The sequence below is a fragment of the Equus asinus genome, chromosome 10 (genome assembly GCF_041296235.1).
Source record: "Equus asinus isolate D_3611 breed Donkey chromosome 10, EquAss-T2T_v2, whole genome shotgun sequence".
NCBI classification, from domain to species: domain Eukaryota; kingdom Metazoa; phylum Chordata; class Mammalia; order Perissodactyla; family Equidae; genus Equus; species Equus asinus.
In genome coordinates, this window is record NC_091799.1 from 16,063,139 (window position 1) to 16,085,540 (window position 22,402).

General features: G+C 49.4%; 1 protein-coding gene across 8 annotated transcripts in view; it reads right to left on the minus strand.

The window, feature by feature from the left end:
* HMCN2 (hemicentin 2) overlaps positions 1–8,721 on the minus strand; it is a 145,642-nt gene extending 136,921 nt beyond the window's left edge. For 5 of the 8 annotated variants that reach the window (XM_070518523.1, XM_070518522.1, XM_070518525.1 and 2 more), the window contains exon 1: positions 8,307–8,721. In XM_070518523.1, the coding sequence (XP_070374624.1) occupies positions 8,307–8,559 (253 nt within the window). In that variant the 5' untranslated portion in view covers positions 8,560–8,721. The remainder of the gene's footprint in view (positions 1–8,306) is intronic. The other 3 variants (XM_070518524.1, XM_070518518.1, XM_070518517.1) reach the window with 1 other exon arrangement.
* Between the last annotated feature and the right edge of the window lie 13,681 nt (positions 8,722–22,402).

The window sequence follows — 22,402 nt, forward strand, 5'->3', positions numbered from 1 at the left end:
GGTTAATGAACTTGGCCCTTCGCTGAGGGCCTGGCTGGGCTGAAGGTGCCACAGCCGGTTGACACCCTGCCTGGCCCACGGTAATCCCTGGAGAATTGCATGTTGAGTGAGTGAACGATGGACTGTCAGGGACCCCTGTGGACCACACTCGTGCTGCAAAGCTTGACGGAATGCAACCAGCCCACCCAGCCCCTTCAGAGAGGTCCCTGCCCGCAGACCCACGGCCCCCTTCCCCACTGCTCCTCCTCTCCTTCCCCGCCTGTCTCTCTCTTCGCAGCCCTGCCCTGCACAGACTTGTGCCTGGACAGCTGGCCTCTGAGGAGGGGCCATCCCTGACAGGGGCGCGCCTAGCCAGCTCCCAGCTCCCAGGCAGCTCACACATCCCGGCCTCCAAGGAGAGAAGCGCCGGACCCAGGACAAGGGGCTGGATTCTCCCATCAGAGCGAGGACTAGTCGCGTCCATCTCATGCTGAGAGGCTGTTTAATAGCAATATTCACCCAGGGTGACAGTAAAGTCACACACACACACCTCCCAGAGCACACAGCCGGAGGCCAAGACCCCCAGTTCACAGGCAACTCTGTGACCTGAGCACATCTGCTCTACCCACCTGCACCGTCGCCCCTGACCAACCAAAACCGCCTCTTCCCTGAGGGGAGGTGACGGTGCACCTGGCAACCCAGAGAAGATGTTCAAACCCACCCATAACCAAACACACGCAAATCAACATGGCACGCCATTTCTCATCTATCAAGTTAGCAAGGAAGGGAAGAAGGATGTCCCCATTGCCAGCAAGGCTGTGGGGAGCACGCAGTCCCACACTCTGTTAGCAGGAGGAGAGGCTGGCACAGCATTCCAGGAGGACAGTTTGGCAAAATCTATCAAAATTGAAAATGCTCACATGCAACGTTAACAAAGCAATTCCACTCCCGGGATTCCATCCTACGGATGTATTTGCAAATGCGTGTGTGTGTTTATTGTAAAGAAACTGAAAGCAACCTATTTCCCGCAATATGGAAACAGTTGGATAAATTAAGATAAGATTAAAATAAATTAAGATCCCTCCTGCAGCATCTTATGTAGTCATGAAAAACTGTGAGGTGGATCTACTATTTCCTGACATGGAAAGATATTCATGATACGTTATGTGGGGGGAGAAGCAAGTTGCAAAACAGTATTCAGAGTATAATCCCATTCTTTCTATAATAAAAAAAGTGTATAATGTATATGAGTGAATTACACACACACACTCACGGTCAGTTAAAAGTCATTAAAAGTGTTGGGATCTATTGAGATTAGTATTATTAGAATATTTTATAAGCATGTATTAATTTTGCAATTTTTGGAGGAAACTTAGTAATTTAAGTTATTAACTGAAAGAGGTAAACCCTGATGCTAGAACTTGACAAGGAAAGGATATCACTTATCGATCACACATATTGAAATGAAATGCAAAATTCCCAAACAAAACACTGGCCAATAGAATCCAGCTGTGACCCAGCACAGACCATGCACCGTGACCCAGCAGGGCCTAGGAAGGGAATGTGGAAATGGGTAAAACCGAAGGAACCACACCAACAGGTCAACAGGAGAAAGATGGTAGGAATATCACAACAAAGCTGAAAAGTCGCTTGCACAAATTCAGCACCCATCCCCGTTTGGGGTTTTGTTTTGGGGGTGGTTTTTTCACCCTTAGTAAATTAAGGATGAAAGGTCTTCCTTTGAAGAAACTTCAACCCAAGAGCCAACATCACACAACAGTGCACAGTCGGAGACAAGGCAAGAAAGACGGCAGCCGCACCATTCTTCATCACTCTGTTGAACAGTCTAGCTGATAAATATCACAAACACTTCAGACAAGGGAAATATTGGATTGGAAAGGAGAAGATGGTATTATAACTTGGACAGGCTGTGGTTGTCAACCTAGCAAACTCGAGACATTACCCCCCAAATTAGAAGTACTTAAAAAAAAAACTTTGGTAAAAGAGTTGGATACAAAATAAATATATGAAAATGAACCGCCTTCCAACACACTAGCAATACTCATTTGCAAAAAATGTAACGGAAAAAAATTCCTGGTCGAAATAGTAACAAAAAACAAAATATTCAGAAATGACCTTAAAAAGAAATGGGTGGAACCTGTAGGAAAAAAACCTATAAATCTTTACTAAAAGAAATAGCTATGTAACAAAGGAAGAGGCATGCCTTCTGGAGAGAAAAATTGAATTTTCTAAAAAGGATAATTCTTCCCCAAATCAAGATTTCACACAATTCCAAGCAAAATCACAGTAGGATTTCTTTTTGGAAGTTGAATAAGTTTTCCTATATTTCATCTGAAAGAATAAATGTTCGAAATATTTTGAAAATGAACAGGATGAGTAAGAAGAATATGAATAAGGTGCTGGCCTAAGCAACTTTGGAAAAGAGTGAGTGTGCAAGACCAAAGGCGAGAACTGCACTCTAGTTAGTTTTCCCATCAGGGGGCGGGTTAACAACGTGCACACCACTGTCTGTGTGCACTGGAAGCAGACAACTGAGTGAATGGATGGCGGATGGTTGATGATAGGAGCCAGGTTTGTCACCGTTGGAGTGAGAGGGTTACAGATAACCAAGGAGGTTAGAATGACCCACGTGGTAATAAACTAGAGTGGGAGACATCAGTATGAACTCCTGTCCAGCCTAATATAGAAACAGATGGGTACACAGAGAGAAATTTATAGATATAGGTAAATATACAGGCTATCTATACAACATATGTCACCTTGTTTTGTCAGCTAAGGGTCTAGAAGCAATGACACCCAGTAGCAATAAGCATACCTAACATTCAGACCCTAGTTTCTAATACCATTTTTCAAGGAAAGGAACTAGGGCTCCTTGGAGAAATGGCTAATTCTAGGACTAGAGCAGGAAATACTTGAATCTGGAACATCTTGTAGCGCCAGAAAGTAAGAAAGTGCTTTAACAAAAAATCCACAGCAATGGGAGTATGTCAAAGACAGGAGCCAACTGAAAGAGTTTCCAATGGCCACAGCCGGAAAAATCGGAGAACAAAACAAAGAAAGTATTGGATTATAACCCAAAGCATAAAATAGATATCCATGAGTCCATACTGACATATATGTAAATGATTGAGTAAATAAATAAACGGGGGAGAAGAGACAACTCTCTCGTCCAGAAGAATTCCAAATAATTGGTGTAGCTACTGCACGCCCAAAAAGGTGGAGCCGAACTCCCTCTTCTTGAGTGTGGGCTGCGCATAGTGACTTTCTTCCGAAGAGGACAGCATGGAAAGTGAGACAGAGAAGAGTAATTGCACAGTGGAGACCCCTGATGACCTCGTCCAGGTGACCAAGGTCAACATTGACAGTGATAAATCACACTGATAACACGTACCCTGGACATGACGTGGCCTTGTTCCTCCGCGGTCTCCCTCCCAGACACATTACCAGTCTCAGTGGAGGAAAACGTCAAACAAATCACATCTGAGGGACAAAATATCCGAGCAGTACTCATCAAAACTGTCAAGGTCATCGAGAACAGTCTGAGAAACTGTCACAACCAAGGAGAGCCTCAGGAGACGCAATAATTAAATGGAATGCAGTGTCCTGGATGGGATCCTGGCACAGAAAGAGGACGTTAAAGAAAAATGGAGGAAATCTGAACAAAGTACGGACTTTCGTTAATAATAATATATCAATATTGGTTCACTAATTGTGATAAATGTGCCATTGTAAAACAAGATGTTAACAATAGGGAAAACTGAGTGTTGGGTATACTATCTTCGAAATAATGCTGTAAATCTAAAACTGCTTAAAGTAAAAAGTTTATTAAAATTTTTTAATCATCAATGGATGAATGGACAAAAAGACGAGGTGTGTATACACAATGAAATATTATTCAGCCACGAGAAAGAAGGCAATCCTGTCATTTTTGACACTTGGATGGACCCTGAGGGCATTATGCTGAGTGAAGTAAGTCAGACAGAGAAAGACAAATACCGTACGATCTCACTTAAGTGTGGACTCTAAAAAAGCTGAACTCAGACAAACAGAGGGTAGAACAGTGGCAACCAGGGACCAGGGGGTGTGGGAAATGGGGAGATGTTGGCCAACTGGCACAAACTCCCAGTGAGAAGATGGACAAGTTCTGGGGTCTAACACACAGCATGGTGACTGTAGCTAACAATATTGTATCACATGCTTGAGTGTTGCCAAGAAAGTAGATCTTAAATGTTCTCACCACAAAGAAGACATGGTAATTATGTGACAGGATAGAGATGTTAGCTAACCTACGGTGGTGATCAGTTTGCAATATACAAGTGTATCAAATCAACACGTGGTACATCTTAACCTTACCCAATATTATACATCAATTATATCTCAATAAAGTTGGGGAAAATTTTTTTTTAAAGAAAAAAGAATATGGGGCTGGCCCTGTGGCCAAGTGCTTAAGATCATGTGCTCTCCTTCGGCGGCCTAGGATTTCACTGGTTCAGATCCTGGGCACGGACATGGCACAACTCATCAGGCCATGCTGAAGCAGCGTCCCACATGCCACAGCTAGAAGGACCCATAACTAAAAGTATACAACTATGAACCAGGGGGCTTTGGGGAGAAGAAGAAGAAGGGGGAAAAAAATCTAGGATTGGCCACAGATGTTCGCTCAGATGCCAAAAAAAAAAGAATATGAGGAAGGGTTTGCCCTATTAGTACATATTATAAAACCAAATACTGAATATAATGTGCTCCCGGCACAAGCATTGTCATACAATGGGACAGAACAGAAAGCCTGGGTAAATCCTTAATAGATAAAGTAATTTGGGATAAAGGCCAGATCCACATGAATGAAAAAGAAGGAATTATTTGATAAAATGTGCCTGAACAATTAATTATCCCATTCTAGAAGAATTACGTTAGATTATTTTTTACACCATGCACCAATTTTTTTAAATTCCAGGTTAAAGAATAAAATATGAAGAGAGAAAGAGAAAACAAATGAAAAAACCTAGAACATGTACCTAACCGATTTTGTAACAGAAAAAAAGAATCTTCCTAAGCGTGCAAGTGAAGAAATTACAAAGAGAAAAAGTCAATAGATTTCACGACATAAACATTTAAAACTTCAGAACATCAAAATCACAAACAATACTAAAAGGCAAATGACCAGGGAAAATACTAACCACATGACAAAAATCAGTTAATATCAACGTATAAAGTCCCCATGCTGATTGATAAGAAAACCACTAAAACCCCAATGGGAAAACGAACAACTGACAATTTACAAAAGAAGAAATTCACAGCAAAGAAAATCTAATGAGCACTTGAAAACGTACTGAACCGCACCAGTAATTCAAACAAGAAGATATTTTCCATCTTTTGAATTAGGGAAAAAATGTTTTTATCCTCATTTCCAGTGCTTGGGGTGGCTTCTCTGAAACAGAGAAACATTATGGAAAACAATTTGAAGTGTGGCCCACCCACTCAGTGTGTTAAAAATGGCCTAGGAATTCCGCCTTGAGAAACTTCATTCTACGAAAAAACCGATCAACGATGCAGACAAAGATACACCAGACTGCTTTGTGTGACATTTTAATAGAGAAAACCTGCAAACACCCTAAATTTTCAACCAGAATGAACCCATTAGCAAAATTCTAACTTTTTAGTTTGGGGACAGACCACTTTTTTCATTTAAAAACTGTTAAAAATATTTCTGAAGCACAGGTCCTGGTTTATCTCCAAGCACGGGCAGTCCAGAACCCCCGATATCGGCCCTGAAAAGTTTGGTCCCCTGGGTTTCGAACATGGGATTCCTTGAAGAAAGCGCTCCCAGGGTGCAGGCCTGGGGGGCCTGAGCGGTCAGCCAAAACCCCTGTTTCTCAAGGTCCCCTTCCACCAAAGGGAATTCCATTGGCTGATTCAAAAGACACGGCCAAACCTAAACCACAGCTCCAGCCCTGCTCAGAAACCGTCAGCGGCCGCTCACAGCCCATAGAAGGGAATCTAAGAGCTCCAAATCGCCAGTCCCAAAGCCCCAGCCCAGACGGATCTCCTCTCTCCCTGTTTTCCCATTTCACTCCTCCTCCGCCCCGGCTCCCAAACACACCTGTCCCTACACATCAGCCGCCCAAACCACCCTCCAGCCACTGCGCAGCGAGCTGCATGCGCTCGGGGAGACCTTCCGCAGCGAGCACGTGGCAGGCAAATGGTCAAAACCCGACCAACATTCATTCCTGTTCATCGAGCCCTGCTCCCACGCTGCCTCCTCTCTCATGGTTAGCCCCCTCCCTCGAGGACCTATGGCCGGGACCTGGTATCCGAGCCAGCACCTGACACTTTCTACTCTCCACCTGGCCTGTCCCCAGCAGGCTGCCGGTGCCTCGGTGTGAACCCTGTCCCTTCACACTGGGAGCCTCACAGGGCTGTGCACACAGCAGGGGCTCAATAAACGCTGCGGAACGGGGAAGAGGATTAGGTCCTTTGACAGACGAGGGAGTGAAGGTTGGAGAGTCGCATACCCACTCAGAACCCAGAGATGGAGACGAGAGAAAAGGCGGGGGATGGAATGCAGGCTCCAGGAAGCTGCTGGCAGAGGGGACCGCGAGGACAGCCCTCAGGAGCCCCAGCCCGGGCCCCAAGACACTGGGTCTGGCTCCAACCGGCTGCTGTCCTGCCCTGCAACTGCAGCCAAGCATTTTAGAGATAAATGTGGGTTATGAATCAGAAATGATGTCATCCTGGCAGGTGGCCTTGGGTGAGTCCCATCAGTGTTCTGAGCCTCAGTTTCTCCAACTGTAAGGGAAGGGGGTGAATTCGATGATCTCTAAGCTCCCTCAATGTGATGTCTGTGGAAGCCCGAGGACCATCCAGAAAGGGGGTGAGAGAGTTGGGATGGAGGGTGACCTGTGTCTCAGCTGAAGCCCCAGGACCCTTCTCACACCCACATCTTCACAACTCCCCCAGCCTCGCTGCCCTCCGACCCCCGGGTGGGAGCTGTCCTTCTGATGTTCCCAGAAATCTTTTTCTAGACCCCTGGCTTCCGGGCTTGGAGCTGCAGATCCCTACCCAGCCCAGAACTCCTGGAAACAGAGGGACTTCTAAGCCTCTGACAACAAACAGCCTGAGGATCGCACAGATTCTGTCACACCCATTGTCGCCGATTTTTCAACTCTCTGTATTGATATTGTGATTTATTTAACAAAGGCAAATTCTTCTAAACAACTTACTAGCTCATATAGCCTTGGGTCACTGTGTATGTTCTCAGCACAAGAACACTTCGCAGTACAATTTTGTAAGGAATCTGCCATTTTTATTTTCTCATTTTTGGCTTTATCAAGTTATTCTTCCGGATAGAGAGGTGGGTAGATGGAGAGACACGCAATAAAGGAAACAGAGCTAAATATTAATCATAGGATCCAGGTGGTGGGCAGACAGGTGTTAAACGTACTTTTCCCCCCATGTTGCTGTAAATCTGAAATTTTTCATTAAAAAACGGAGAAAAAGCCGTTCTGCGAGCAGGTTAGGAATCTGCAGCGTATCAGCAGCCGCTGTCTCTGAAACTCCCCCCAGTGGGGTCTCCCAGGGACCCCTTTAAGGACATGCCCCTAACACCGAGCTGAAAGGAAGCGGGCTCCACGGAAGAAGAGCAGCCGCCCGCAGGGAGAATGGGGTGGGGAAGGGGAGACCTGGCCGCGAGGACGAGGCAGGTGGAGGCGACCCGGCACCCGAGGGAGCTGCCGTTTTCCTAGAGAGAACAAGTGAAGGGCGAGACGCCGCAGGGGTGAGCGCACTGCCTTTGGGGGCTTTTCCGGCCTCCGAAGCCCCACGCTGGGAGCGGATTCTAAGAAGTACTAAGAAGTAAAAACTCGAACGTTGCAAAGGTGCATCCCGCCCCAGGCCCTGGCCCCGAACGCCTGCTTTCAACGTCTCCGCAAGTTCTCGCCCCACTTCATTAATGAGCAAAGTGAGGCTCAGGAAGGTGAGGTCACTTGCTGAAGTCGCACAGCCGGGAGGTGGCTGCACGGCTTCTGAACGCAGTGCCCCCGGCTCTCCGCCACTAGGCTGACAGCGCAACCCGGGAGGCGCGGGAGAGGGGAGAGCAGGTTCCCTGGGGGACGGAAGGGGCAGCTGCGAGGCTTGCCCCCCGTGCCCAGGGTCGAACAGCGCGAACGTGCGAGAAGGCGCCCCCGCCCGGCCGCCGCGCAGCCCGCGGGCATCCAGGTGCGCCCAGGGCGCAACCGCGGGCGGGCAGGCGGGTGAGCGCGCGGCGACAGGGCGTCCGGCGGGGGGCGCGGGGGCGCGGGGGGCGCTACCTGGGTCGTGAAAGGGCACCAGCGCGTAGTTGGCGATGGCCTGGCTGCCGCTGCTCAGGCTGCGCTCCAGGATGCGCGAGGCACCGTCGATCACCTGCATCAGGTCGTCCCACATGGAGCCGGTGACGTCGAAGACGAAGGCCAGGGTGGCGCCCCCCTTGGTAGGGGGCAGCGCCGTCCCGGGCTCGCCGGCCACCGCCGCGGCCGCGGAGACCGCCATCAGCAGCCGCACGAGCGGCGCCCCGGGCGTCATCCTGCGCGGCCGGAGGGCTGCGGCTGCTGCGGGGGAGGCGCTGCGAGCGCGACCGTCAGGGGCACCCAGCGGCCGCCCGATGCGCGCAGCGGCCGGTGCGCGCGGGACAGGGGCTCGCGGCGGGGTCCCCCTGCTGGGAGTCCGAGGCGGGTCCTAGAGCCCACCCCGTTCAGGGTCACGGGCCCGCCTCCCCCGCTCCCCCCACCGTGACTCAAACTTTCCCGGCCCCGCTGCTCGCCAGTCCAGACCCGAGGTTAGAGGAGGACGCGGGGCGGACGGCAGAAGGGAGCTGGGGCCGCGGCCAAGGCAGCGAGGGATGGGGACGCACGGGCCGCAGCGGACACCTGCGCCTCCGCCGACGCGCGCCCGGCTGCGGGGCGGGAGCGGGCGGGGTACAGACAGCCCTTGTCCCCCAGCCTGGCCCCAGCGGGCCCTGGCTTTTGTTTCTCCCTCCACCCTGCCTCCTAAGAGCTGCCCCCTACACACACACACACACAAACTGTGCAATGCCTTTTCTTTCTGCAGGGATCTGCGCTTCCCAGTTACTGCAATTATTACTGTTGTTATAATCAAGCCCCATACGTGGAGCACCTACTGTGTGCTAATTGTTTTCACATAGTTATTTCCTCAAAGGCTCGCTGCAACCTGAGAGGGAGCCGCTAACGCTAAACCCATTTTACAGACGAGCAAACTGAGGCTCAGTCATTTGCAAACCGAGGGGAAGTCATTTGGCCGAAGTCACTCAGGTCTTGAGCGGTGGAGGCAGGAATGGAAGCCAGATCTAGAAAGATTCCGAAGCTCCTGGCCTCTGCGGCCTCCCCTAAGTGTTGTGAGACATTGTCACAGGTCATCTGCTGCTGCCAGAGGATGGCAGATGCCCCTGGCCACCTACCTCGCTGGATCCCATGGATTGCCAGGTTCTGGGACACATGGAGGTGCTGCTGGTGCTGCCCGGGGCTCCCCTTAGCTGTTCCCTCCCTGAGTGTCCCCTTCTGCCACCACGGCTCAGCTCAGGCTGTGCTCTCAGGGCTTATTTCTATGTGGGTTTCCCCACTGGCCTATGAGCCCCTTGAGGGCAGAGCTGTGTCTTGGTTCCTCCATCAGCCCACAGTTCCCAGCCTGGTCCCTGGCAGGTGGCGGGGGCTCAGTAAATGCTGCCAGAATAAATAAAGAAGAGACGGCGTTTGTGGGCCTCGTTCTGAGAGCCACATGAGAGAGGACAGCTTGCCCCCTCACCCCTCAGTCCCTCCTCTGAGAAGACCGTGCTCCCAGGACAGGGACAGCAGCCCCGCAGACATGGTGGAGGGGTCTGGGACTGTGATGGGTCTGGGGGCGGCGGGGGGGTGGATTTCTGCAGGCCCTGCCCCTCCAGAGCCCTCAAGCAGGAGGCTGGTCCCCCACACCATACCTCCTCCAGCTCACTTTCACCTCTGAGGTCGCTTGGACACCCTTGCCCTGTAGCCCCCCACCCTCTTGTCTGCCCCTCATCCTAGCACTGACCACATTATCACCAGTGTCATCTCTGTAGGTCTGCCCCTCCCATCCAACTGGGAGCTCTGTGGCAGCAGACACCAGGTGCCTGGCACAGGGTAGGTGCCCAAGGAAGGTCTGCCACCTGAATGGGGCAGTAGGTATCAGAGAGGCCTGGTAGCTGGGCATTGGCCATGGCGAGGAGGTGGCACACGGCCTCAGGGACTCAGTTCTGACCAGGGCAAGGCCCTCTTGTAAGAAGGGCTGGGGTCCGGGGGACATGGTCTCCATGGAGCTGCCTGTCTCATGGGAGATGGTGGGAGCTGAGCACCCAGGCCCAGGGGAGAGAGGAGCTCACAGCCAAGCTCGCGGGAGGTTGTCACCTGCACTTCTGAACACTGGCTCTTTAAATCTCCCTGGACTGAGGCCCTGATTGGCCCCAGTGCCTGGGCAGGGTTGGGCCAGCTGCTGGAGGGAGCAGAGAGGCCCCAGCTGTGGGAAGGCAAAGGCAAACAGGAGCCAGGAACCAGGCAGGGCTCGCAGACAGTGACTTTTCAGGCACAGTGCAGGGGACATTTGGGGACAAACAATTCCTTCCTTCATTCACTCCACAAACAGTGGCTGAGCCTAAGCTGGGTGTCAGGCACTCTGCTAGGCACTGTTGGGGGAGGGGGGAACACAGATGCATAGACAAGCTTCTGCCCTCGGGAGAAGAGACATGTAAACACATAATTCTAAGTCAATGACATAAGTGCTAATAAAGGACTCACTGAGCATCCTGGGAGCTCAGAGGAAGGAGTGGCTGAGCCTCAGGGGTCAGAGGAGGTCACAGACTGAGCCTGAGGAGCCTTCGAGAACAAGAGGGAAGGGCATTGGAGGAGCAGGAACAGTATGTGCAGAGGCAGGAGACACCAGAGAGCTGCTGCTGGCCCCGTGTGACTGAAGGGCAATGGCAGAGGAAAGGACAAAGGCTGGATCTTGAAGGGCCTACAATGTCTTGCGAAGGGTGTCAGATTTCTCCAAAGGCACTGGGGAGCAGTGGAAGAATGTGAGGCAGGGGAGCGACCTGATCCTATGTGCACTTCAGAAAGGTCACCGCGACAGAAGTTCACAGGGTAGATCTTGTGGACGCCAAGAACCCATAAATCTGCCCCCCAGGACATAAGAGCAGAGCTGGCCATGAAGAAAGCAAGATGCTTCTCCTCAGCGGATCCCAAGGGCAAGTGGGATCGTGGATTTGAGTCCTGAAACAGCCTCGTGACCTTGAGCAAGGCCCTCCCCCTCTCTGGCCCTCGGTTTCCCCATTTATAGAATTATTTGAGATGGAGGGGGGCTGACAAGATGACCTCTTGCCGTCCCACACTCTAGACCCACCTCTGGGGTCTCTTGGAGACACAGGAAAGATGCTTTGTTGTGGCAAAGCATCTCCCAACTGCCACGGAAGGGAGCCTTGGGCAGGCACCCATCATCCCGTGCAGGGCGGCCAGGGGTGCGGCCCCCAACATGGCCCTCTCCCCCTGCTTGGGGCTTCCCAAGAATGTAGCCATGCTCATCCAAGGGAGCGGGGCCCAGAGGACCGCGCATGAGCGCAGAAGGCCCAGAGAAAACACAACTGAACCTCATCAATCAATTTCCATCCCACCACCTTGACTTCCAGGCCGCCTGGGAGCTCACATTTTTGAACTCGAGATAATCCACATTCTTCCCTTATTTCCAGAAGGAGCGGTCTCAGTGGAGTTATTTGTTTCCCAACACACCACATGTTTGCTATGGAGAGCCCCGTGGGCCCGGCCCCTCCACTTAAAGGAAGCATGCACTGTTATTGCTCACCCCACCGCTCTCAGCCTTGGCGTGGAAATCCAGTCCTGTCTGCAGTGTCTACACTGGGGATCCAAGACCAGCTGAGGGGCTGGATCAGAACCCAGGGTTGTGGACACTTGGCTGGTCAAAGAAAAGTGGCCCCTCCCTGCCAGTGGTCCTTCCGTACACCCCACTCCCTATACACATGCCAGTCCCGCTCACGTTAGATCCTCTGTGATTCTAAGACCCGCTCTCGCCTCATCCCCCCGCAGCCCTCTTCCTGAGGGCGTCTGCTCCGTCCTCGTCCTCGGAAAGCGTGAAAACGCTAATGGTGGAGCGCATTTCCCTCATCAAGTGCCAGACACCACAGGACGCCTCCTCATTGGCTGCCCTCTAACAACCGCCAAGGTCAATATTTCCTCTTCACGTGACGGATGAGGAAACTGAGGCTCCGAGAGGCGAAATGCCGTGTGCAGGCCAGACTTTGCATCCCCATCTGCCTTTCTCCTGAGCCTGTGATCCACCCTACCACTCCACGCTGCCTCAGAAACGTGCGGGGTGGTCTGTACAGGATTCCCAGCAGGCAGAACTTCCAGAACCACGTGGAGCTCGGTGAGCAGCACCTTAGGCTGGACTCGGACTCAAGTTTCAGACATTTAGCACCTGTAAGTGCTGAAAAGTCACGTCCGACCCCTGTTTAACCAAACTGCCTGGGCAAAATGAGAGGAGAGAGAGAAACGACCGTGTAGGTAGGCAGGTGACTCTGGCCGTTGTTCTGTGGACACACGCCCAGGGCCGGAGAAGTAGAAACAGTCTCAAAGCCTCATTTCTCCCCTCTAGGAAGGAATCAAAGAATTAAGTGAGGGCCCTGGAAGACAGGACCAGCAGGGAGGGGAAGGAACCGGCAGACAACTTGGGAAGATGGAGCTGCCGAGGAGAAGGCAGAGGCTGGAAGCAGAATCTGCAGAACTGAGCGGAGCATACCCAGCAGGCAGGCGCGGGAGTGATTTACCGCTGAACGCAACCGCTCTGTGGACCCAGCCTCCGAATCACATGGACCATAAAGAATAGTTTAAGAGCGTCCCAGGAAATATCTGAGCAGCTCAAGGGACACAGGAACTGTTGCCCATCCCCATGTTTTCAAGAACAATCAATCAAAAGAGCTAAATCAGAGCAAAGAGCTCTAAGACTCACTACCCGCCACTCAGACCTGGCCCATTGTCCCCCGGGTGGAGCTTGTGTGTCGCTGAGCCCCTGAGGCTGTCGTCAGCGGAGAAGGGGCCCACTTCCCTGGCAGGGGTCATTGCTCACTGTGCTGTTTACTAAGCCTTGTTGTCATTTGTGGCCATGATGTCGCCTTTATTGTTGTCATTGGTGGTTGGCAACAATATCCAGAATGAGTTGAGGCTTACTATCCATCCCTTTTATTCTTTTGTCCTCTCTCTCTCTCTCTCATCTCTCATAACTAAAATTCCATTGAACTAGTTTGTCCATTTTGGCAGACTCGGTTGGCTTCTTAACCTCAAGTTCTTCCCCCTTCTTCCTGGAAAGCCTGGCTTTCCCCCTGTCTTTGGTTCAGGTGTCGTCTACTTTTCTTCCATGTGACTTGAGGAAATGTGCCCCTTTCCCCTCTCCAAGGGGAATCCTGATGGACCGGGTCACCCTTGTGTCCCACTCTCCCTGCCCGTGACTGGACTGGGCTGGGGATGGCCTTTGATGCAGTTCTGGCCACTGAGCCGTGAAAGAATGTGTGCTAGCGTGTCTCCAGGAGAGACACAAAAGACAAAGCCGGAGGACACACACCACCTGATTTGAAGTCTTCTCCCAGAGCAACAGGAATTAAGATGGTGTGGTATAGGCCAAAAGAAAGACGGACAGGCCAGTGGAACAGAGAAGAGAGTTAGAATAGATCCACACTTACACAGGCAGTTGCTTCCTGACACCAGTGTCAGTGGGGAAAAGGGAAGTCTTCTTCAGCTAACGGTGTTGGAACAACCACACGTCTGTGAGGAAGAGCAATGAACCTGGATCCCTACCTCACACCATACACAAAAACTAGTTTGGAGTGATTCATAGGCCTAAATGGAAAAGCTAAACTATAAGGTTTCTAGAAAAAGAAGCGCAAGGAAGAATGAGCCCCTCTTCTTCCACTTGTTGCCATGTCTGCATAGGACCTCTGGACCTTTGCAGCCTGAAAGCACAATGAAGCCGGGCTGATGAGAGGAGATGAACGAGAAGGGCCCTTTGGGGCAGCCCTACAGATGGCTTTCTCGTCGTGTGCGAGAGCGCGTTTTCCTTCATAGTTGCAGCACACAAAACACCAAGTACACTGATTTTGATGAGTACTTTAAGGGATTATCGAACAACTTTCTCTAGACCTGGATTTCTTCTTATGTGTTGACTTTGGAATCCCACCCTTGGGCAGGTGCTGAGGTACCCCAAGGAGAGAGCTGGGATGGCCACGGCACAAAGTGACCCATGAGAAAGTGCCCCCAAGGGACAGAGGCCACATTTGACTCAGCCTCATTCATAACCCCGAGACCTAGCACGTACCTGCCGCACAGCAGAGCTAAGTGAGGAAGTGTTGTGTGAAAGGGTGGACAGAACAAGAGCCCAAGGCCTTTCATCCGTTGCTCTATAAATGCACAAGCTTAGTCAGTGCAATGAAAATACCCTGAGGAAGAACCCAGTTCCTTCAGTAATTGCCCTTCATTTACACTCTCCCGTTACTTGAATAATTTCCCCCACGTGTTTGAAAAACACAGAATTGGACAGTCTTTGTGGTGGGGACAGGGTCATTAAAGCCAGCGATTCTAGAAGGCCCCACCTGCCCCCGAATCAGGACCCCTCCTGTCGGGCCTAAGTGCCACCACTAGTGCCACGTCCTCTGTGTTAAATGGCAAAGATGAAGGATTCGCTCCAGAAGCTCCTGTGACACAGCACTTGGCTCCAACAAGACGCCCTCAGCCCTCTCCCACCACCACCTTAGCTGGGACTGCTCAGCAGACAGGCTCTTTCCAGCCAGAGGATTCTGAGAGCCTGTCTCCGAGGTAATGAAGGGGAAGTGTGACCGCCAAGAAAAACCACTGCAGAGCATTTAAAGATGCCAGGTCAGGGAGAGCGCGGCAGTGGGGATAATCATGGGGAAGCCGCTGTGAAAACCGCTTGGCAGTTTCTCAAAAAATTAAACATAGACTTACTCTATGGTCTAGCAATGCCACGCCTAGGGATAGACACAAAGAATTGAAAACAGGTGTCCAAACAAAGACTTGTACACCAGTGTTCATAGCTGCACATTCACAAGAGCCAAAATGGAAACAACCCAAGTGTCTATCACCAACGAATGGATGAAGAAAATGTGGTCGATCCATACGTGGCTGACCATTCAGCAATGAAGAGGGATGGAGTATTGATCTATCCTACAACATGGGTGAACCTTGAGAACACTATGCTAAGTGGAAGGAGCGAGACACAAAAGGCCAGGTATATGATCCATTTATATGGAATCACATAAATGGAATCTGGAAGGATCCAGAACAATGAAACAGGCAAATCCATAGACAGAAAGCAGATCCGTGGCTGCCTAGGGCTGGGGCTAGCGGGGAATGAGGAGTGACTTCTTAGTGGGTACAGGTTTTCCTTTTGGGGTGCTGAAAATGTTCTGGAACTAGATAGTGGTGATCGTTGCACAAGATTGTGAATGTACTAAATTGTACACTTTAAAATAATTTAAATAGTAAATTTTATGTTAGGTGTATTTCACTACACACACACAAAAGGCAGGGCGTGGCTGTCTGGGGAGGGCAGGTGGGAAACCAGAGAAAGGCATTCTCAGTGACCGGGGATGTGGGACAGCCAGCTGGGGCCTCTCTGCCTCTGAGTGGAGCCGAGCCAGCCCTGCAGGGGGGCGATGGATTCTCCCACCGCCCTGGCCACCCCCCGCCCCCTAGTCTCCTTTAACTTCCTGCCAATGAATTTACCCCAGGGAACTCTCCACCGAAGGAGCCGCAGTGTCACTGAGATGCTGTCAATCAAGGAAACAGACAGATCCTGACAATTAAGCTGTGACAGGTGACCTTTGATTAAAGCAGAGAATTGCAAAGGGAATCAGATTAAAGACGTTTAAATTAATGGTGCCTGAAGCTGGTTCCTGAGAAACCCCATTTGGAAAATGTGAAGGAGAGAAATGATGCTCCCCAGCCCAGACATCAAGTCGTGACCTTCTTAGCAGGAAGAGGAGCTGCCTGTCAAGTGCCAAGATTTATGGGGTGGGCTCTGTTACAAAAGGAGACCTGATTACCTCTCATCTGACATTTAGGAGAAACAGTGCTACACACAGGAACAAAAGCCTCAGGAGCAAAGCAGTTACTGACTGTTGCACAAACACACAATATAGACCCCGTGGCGTTCACTGTTGTGAGTTCTGGCCACCCAAAATGCTCAAGGGCCATTACTCGACTTCCTACACCCCCTTGCAGCTGAGGCATGGGTATGTCATGGGTTCCATCCTCCAAATACACTCACGCCTGCCTATGAGTCCACAGCCAGACACGAAGAAGCCGGTGGCCCCTTGGTGGCAGTGTCAGCAAGATCGAGGTCCAGGCGTGAGGGGCAGTGGTGCGATCCACACCCCTAGTCATCAGATTAAGGTTGTGATGGCTTGGGGGGCTTGTTTCCACCTGGTTGGCACCAAGAACAATTCTCTAGCTCACAGATGAGCACCCAACAGTGCTGCTGAAAGCAGCCAAAGTTGGCTTCTGTCGCCACAGCTAAGAAGGCCGCCCCGTTCCTTCTGGTGATGGATTCCAACAGACTTCCCACAACCAGAGTGGTCACGTGACCCAGGCTGAACTCATCCTCTTGTCCCATCCCTCCAGCTACAGTGGTTGGTCTAGAGATGGGCATGTGACCCAAGTGGAGCCAATCCGCATCCTCCCCTGGGATGTTTCTACTGGGAAAGAGTCTCTCCCGCTTCTGGGGTGATGGGACCCAACGGCTAGGAATGGGGGACACCAGCAGCCATGTTCCCAGCCACAGGGAGGAAACCGTCCACAGTAAGAGAGCAGGAAGCCAGCAGAGACCAGAAGCAGAGAGAGGACGAGAGAGAAGCCTGACACCCTTTGAGTCCCTGCTCCCCCCATACTTTCCGTGGTGTGATTACATGAATGAAGTTCCTTTTCTTGCTTAGGCTCACTTGGGTTGGGTTTCTTCCTTTTATAGCAAAAGTCATAAATATTGGAGGTGCAGAAATGTTGCTTTGTTCAGGAGATGGCCTCGTGGGCTTGTCTTTCTCTTGAGATGGCAGCTGACTGACAGTGAACAGGAGCAAGTTCCCTGAGCCTGTATGGGAAATGATCTGGCATCCAGCAAGCACTCAATAACTGCTGGGCACAACAAGCTATTATTATCATTGGTCCTAAGATCTCCTTCCCATTCGTAGCCCAGGGGGTTGAGTGGGAGAGGAGAGATGGGTGGGGGCAAGTTCAGGACCTGGAATGGGTTGTTTCTCTCTTTTTTCCAAACATTTCTGGTTAAGGCCCCACCCCAAGTGATTCCTCCTAGCTCTGTGAACTTGAAAAAGGAAAAAATATATTTTTTGATGTAACCAGGAAATTGTGCTCACTGAGGGAGTTGATGACCTGCTCTTGGAGGCAGCGATCCACTTTCAATAGAGAACTTTCCTAATGAAGGTGTTCCCTGAATTCCAGCTCGTAACCTTCTCGCCAAGTCTTCCCTCCTGGTGTGGGGAGCACAGCTCTGTGCCTCCTCGGCCTGGAAAGAAAGAAAACCTACTCCTCCGAGCTGCTGGAGGGTGTCCCCCAAATTAGTGCCTTGAACATGGCAGCCTGGCCCCAGCCTGACCTCCAGGCCCAGCTCGGCCAGACGTCCCAGCCCAGAGAAGCACAGGGTGACTCACAGGCATTGAACAATGAAGTCGGTCTTTACTGGAGACTCTGGAGCGTTGGGAAAGGGGGCAATTCAGCTGACAACACCCCACTCAGCCTCCCGAAAGCCCCCCTTTAACACACCTGCCCCACAGTCCTCTCCTCCCCATAGCGGCCCCTCTAAGTTTCTCTCCTCCTCTCCCTCACTCCAGCTCTCCCCTCCCTTCCACATCCTTTACTCTCCCCTTCCAATAGCATTGAGTCCTTTTTAAATGCAAATTAATCTAGTCCCTTTAGACTCTGCCCCACTTCTCCAATCATCACCCCTCCTCAGTCCACAAAATTTCAAGGAAAATAACAAAATCTTCATGAGGAGGTCAGGAAGAGGGAAAGGCAGTGAAGATCTAGGTTCCGTCAACCTTCATGAGAAGGGGCTGGCGCGGTGGCGCAGTGGCGCAGTGGTTAAGTTCACGCACTCTGCTTTGGCAGCCAGGGGTTCGAGGGTTCAGATCCCAGGCACGGACCTACACACTGCTCATCAGCCATGCTGTGGCAGCGTCCCACATACAAAACAGAGGGAGATGGGCATGGATGTTAGCTCAGGGCCAATCTTCCCCAAGCAAAAAGAGGAAGATTGGCACAGATGTTAGCTCAGGGCCAATCTTCCTCACACACACATACAAAAGTCCTAAGAAGACCACAATGATAAATAAGTTCTAGGCACATGTGTGTTTGGATGCCTGTAGGTCATGTCTGAAACTCAACCGTTAACCATGAACTCCCCCTTAGGGAGCAAGGAGACTGGTAAGATTTAAACCCACAAATGTCCACCTCTCCTGACGGTGCAGTGAACAACACCAATGCAGCTGCAAGGACTCAGCCTCTTGGTGACCAAGCCATCTCATCCTGCACAAGTGGCATTTTGTCCCATACGTGACCAACTCCTACGTGTGGGGATTCAGTTTCTCTCAGGAATTGATGGAACCGGTAGACAGAAAATCAGCAAGGATACAGAATAAGTGAACACCACTAGCAGCCACCTGTGTCTAACTGATGTGGGACACTCCACCCAACAAGATCAGAACACGCAGTCTTTTCAATTGCCACTGGGACAGTGACTGAGATAGACCATATCCTGGGTCATAACAAACCTTAACAAATTTAAAAGAATTAAAATATACAAAATATGTGCTCTGACCATAGTGGAATTAAACAAAAAATCAATAAGGAAAATGAAAGGACAATGTATCAAAATATTTGGGATGCAGGTAAAGCAGTGCTTAGGGGAAAGTTTATAGCATTAAGTGCTCATATTAGAAAAGAAGAAAGGTGTCGAGTCAGTGATCTGGGCTTCTACTTCAAGAAACTAGAAAAAGCTCAAAATAAATCCAAAGCATAAGGAAGGAAACAAATATTAGGGCTGCAATGAATGAAGTTGAAATCAGAAAATTATAGAGAAAATCAGTAAAACCAAAAGCTAGTTCTTTGAAAAGATCAATAAAATTAATAAACTTCCAGTGAGACCAACAAAGAAAAAAAGAGAAAAATGACCCACATCAGGAATGAAAGAAGGGCTGTCACTACAGGCCACACAGACTTTAAGGGGATAATAAGGCAACAATCAGACCAATTCTATCCACGTGAACCCATTAAGTTAGATGAAATGGACAAATTCCTCAAAACTGCAAAGTACCAAAACTCACCCAAGATAAAATCAATAACCTGATTCATGCTATAACAAATAAAGAAATTGAATTTGCAGTTTCAAAACCTTCCCGAAAAGAAGACTCCTTGCCCAGGTAACTTACTGGTCAATTATACCAAATATCTAAAGGAGGAACAAATTCTACCCGATGAAAGAGAAGGGAACACTTTGCAACTCATTCTATGAGATCAGCGTTACCCTGATCCCATAACCTGATAAAGACATACAATTAAAAAAAAAACCTACAGACCAATATTTCTTATGAACATAGATGCAAAAATCCTCAACAAAATATTAGCAAACCAAATTCAGAAATACATAAAAAGAAGAACACCACGACCAAGTGGCGTTCATCCCATGAATAAAAGACCACGTTGACATTCAGAAGCAGTGAAATCCACCATATGAACGGCCTAAAGGAAAAACCCCACACGATCCTATCAATTGATTCAGAGAAAGAATTGGACAAAACTCAATATCCTTTCATGAAAAAACTCTCAGCAAATAGCAATGGAAGGGAATTTACTCAGCCTGATAAGTGGTATCTACAACGTTACAGCTAACAGTGTACTTAATGGCGAGAGACTGAACTCTTTGCCCCTGAGAGTGGGAACAAGGAAAAGATGTCCACTCCCCCGCTCCGTTTCAACATCATACTGGAGGTCCCAGTAAGCACAATAAGGGAAGAAAAAAAGGAGGCATACAGATTGAAAAGGAAGAAATAAAACCGTCCCTCTTCATATGACATGTTTGTCAGAACAGAAAATTCCAAGGGATTTACCCTAAAAAAATCCCAGAACTAATAAGTGAGTTTACCCAGGTGGCAGGAGCAAGATCAACACACAAAAATCCACTTTATTTCTATACACCAGCATTGAACAATTGGAAATAAAAAGTTTGAAAAACAATACCATTTTACAATAGCTCCCCAAAATGAGAGACTCAGGTATAAATCTAACAAAACATCTGTAAGGTCCATATGCTGAAAACTACAAAGTGCTGATGAAAGCAAGCGAAGAAAACCCAAAGAAATAAAGACACGCTGTGTTCACGGCTCGGAAGACTCAACACAGTAAAAACATCAATTGTCCCCAAATTGATCTGTGGATTTAACGCAATTCCAATACAAATCCCAGCAGGCTTTACGATACAAACACACCCATTCTAAAATTTATGCCGAAAGGCAAAGAAACTAGAATAGCCAAAACAATTTTGGAAAAGATTACAGTGGGAGGAATCAGGCCACTTAATTTTAAGACTTTCTATACGGCAACAGTTCTCGGTCAAAATAGTGGGTCCTGGTGAAGGGAGAGCCACAGGGACAAATGGAACGGAATGAAAGTCCAGATAGAGACGCACATGATTATGGCCAGTTGATTTCTGACAAGGGTACAAAGGCAATTCGATGGGGAAAGGACAATCTTTTCAACTCACGGTCTTGGAACAACTGGATATCTGTATGCAAAAACCAACAACCATAAAAAGAGAACCTTGACCTAAACTTCCCACCTTATACAAAAATCAACTCAAAATGGATCATAGATTTAAATATACAAAACGTAAAACTACAAAGCTTTTAGAAAAAAATATGGGAGATGATGTTCACGACCTGGGGATAGGCAGTGAGTCCTTAGACACGCCACCAAAAGCACAATCTGTAAAAGAAAAAACTGATGAGTTGGACTGCATCAAAATTAAAAATGTTTATTCTGCAAAAGACACGGTTAAGAGAAGGACTCTTAACAGACTGCGAGAAAATATTGGTTTGAGTCACACATCCAACGAAGGACTTGCATCCAGAATGTATAAAGAACTCTGAGAACTCAACAGTCAGAAAACAAACCATCCCAAGAGGACATATGGGAGGTAAATGTTCCGTATGTTCAATATCGTTAGCCACCAAGGAAACGCACATCAATGCCGTTGTGAGATGCCCCACATTCCCAGTAGAACAGCAAGATGGAAAAAAAAAAAAAGGCTGACAATACTAAGTGCTAATCAGGATGTGGAGGAATTCATTGCGGGTGGAAATGCAAAATGGTACAGCCACTCCAGAAAACAGTTCAGCAGTTTCTTCTAGAGTTAAACATACACTTGCCATATGACCCAGCCGACCCACTGCTAGGGATTTACCCTAGAGAAATGAAAACTCATGATCATACAAAAACTTATACACGAATGTTCACAGCAGCTTCATCCAGAATCCCCCCAAACTGGAAACGACCCAGATGTTTTTCAACAGGTGGATGGATAAACAAACCACAGTTCATCCAGCCTACTCTCTAACAAAGAGGAGTGAACTCTGGATGCAAGCGCCAACTTGCACGGATCTTAAAGGCATTCGGCTGAGAGAAAGGAGCCAGCCTCAAAAGGTTACACATTGCATGTTGCTTTGCACCCTTGGGAGCTTCCCAGGTGAAATCCGAAACCGATCACTTACAAGGAGGGCAAGGAGAGACCAAACACAGAAGCAGCCCACTCCAGACTGGTGGGCGGTAGTTTTAATAAGCAAGGGAACTTACTTCCAAGGCTTGTCTTGGACGCCCACAAGACAAGCAGATCTCCCCATCCCCCTGCCAGAATCTTAAAGTTTATATAAAGCCCTCACCATCCAGACTGTCTCAGCAACACCTTACCCTTGCAAGGCTGTGTCCTGAAAATGGCTCCCACTGTGGGAACGCTGGGCCAAGCGTACATTCCAAGGACAGCGGAGGAGGAGAGGAGCCCCCAGTCGCCCAGGTCCAGCATGAGGGTCACCTGGTGGTCACGTCCTCTCAATGACTTCTTGCAACACTGTGTGCTTCCATTTATATGACATTCTCAAAAAGACAAAACTATAGCGAGATAGTGACGAGAACAGACCAGCGCTGGCTGCGGGTTAGGAGTGAGGGGAGGGTGTGACCACAAAGAGCGTAAAGGAATTTTTTGAGGTGATAGAACTGTTCTGGATCCTGATGGTGACAGTGGTTACACAAATTTACTC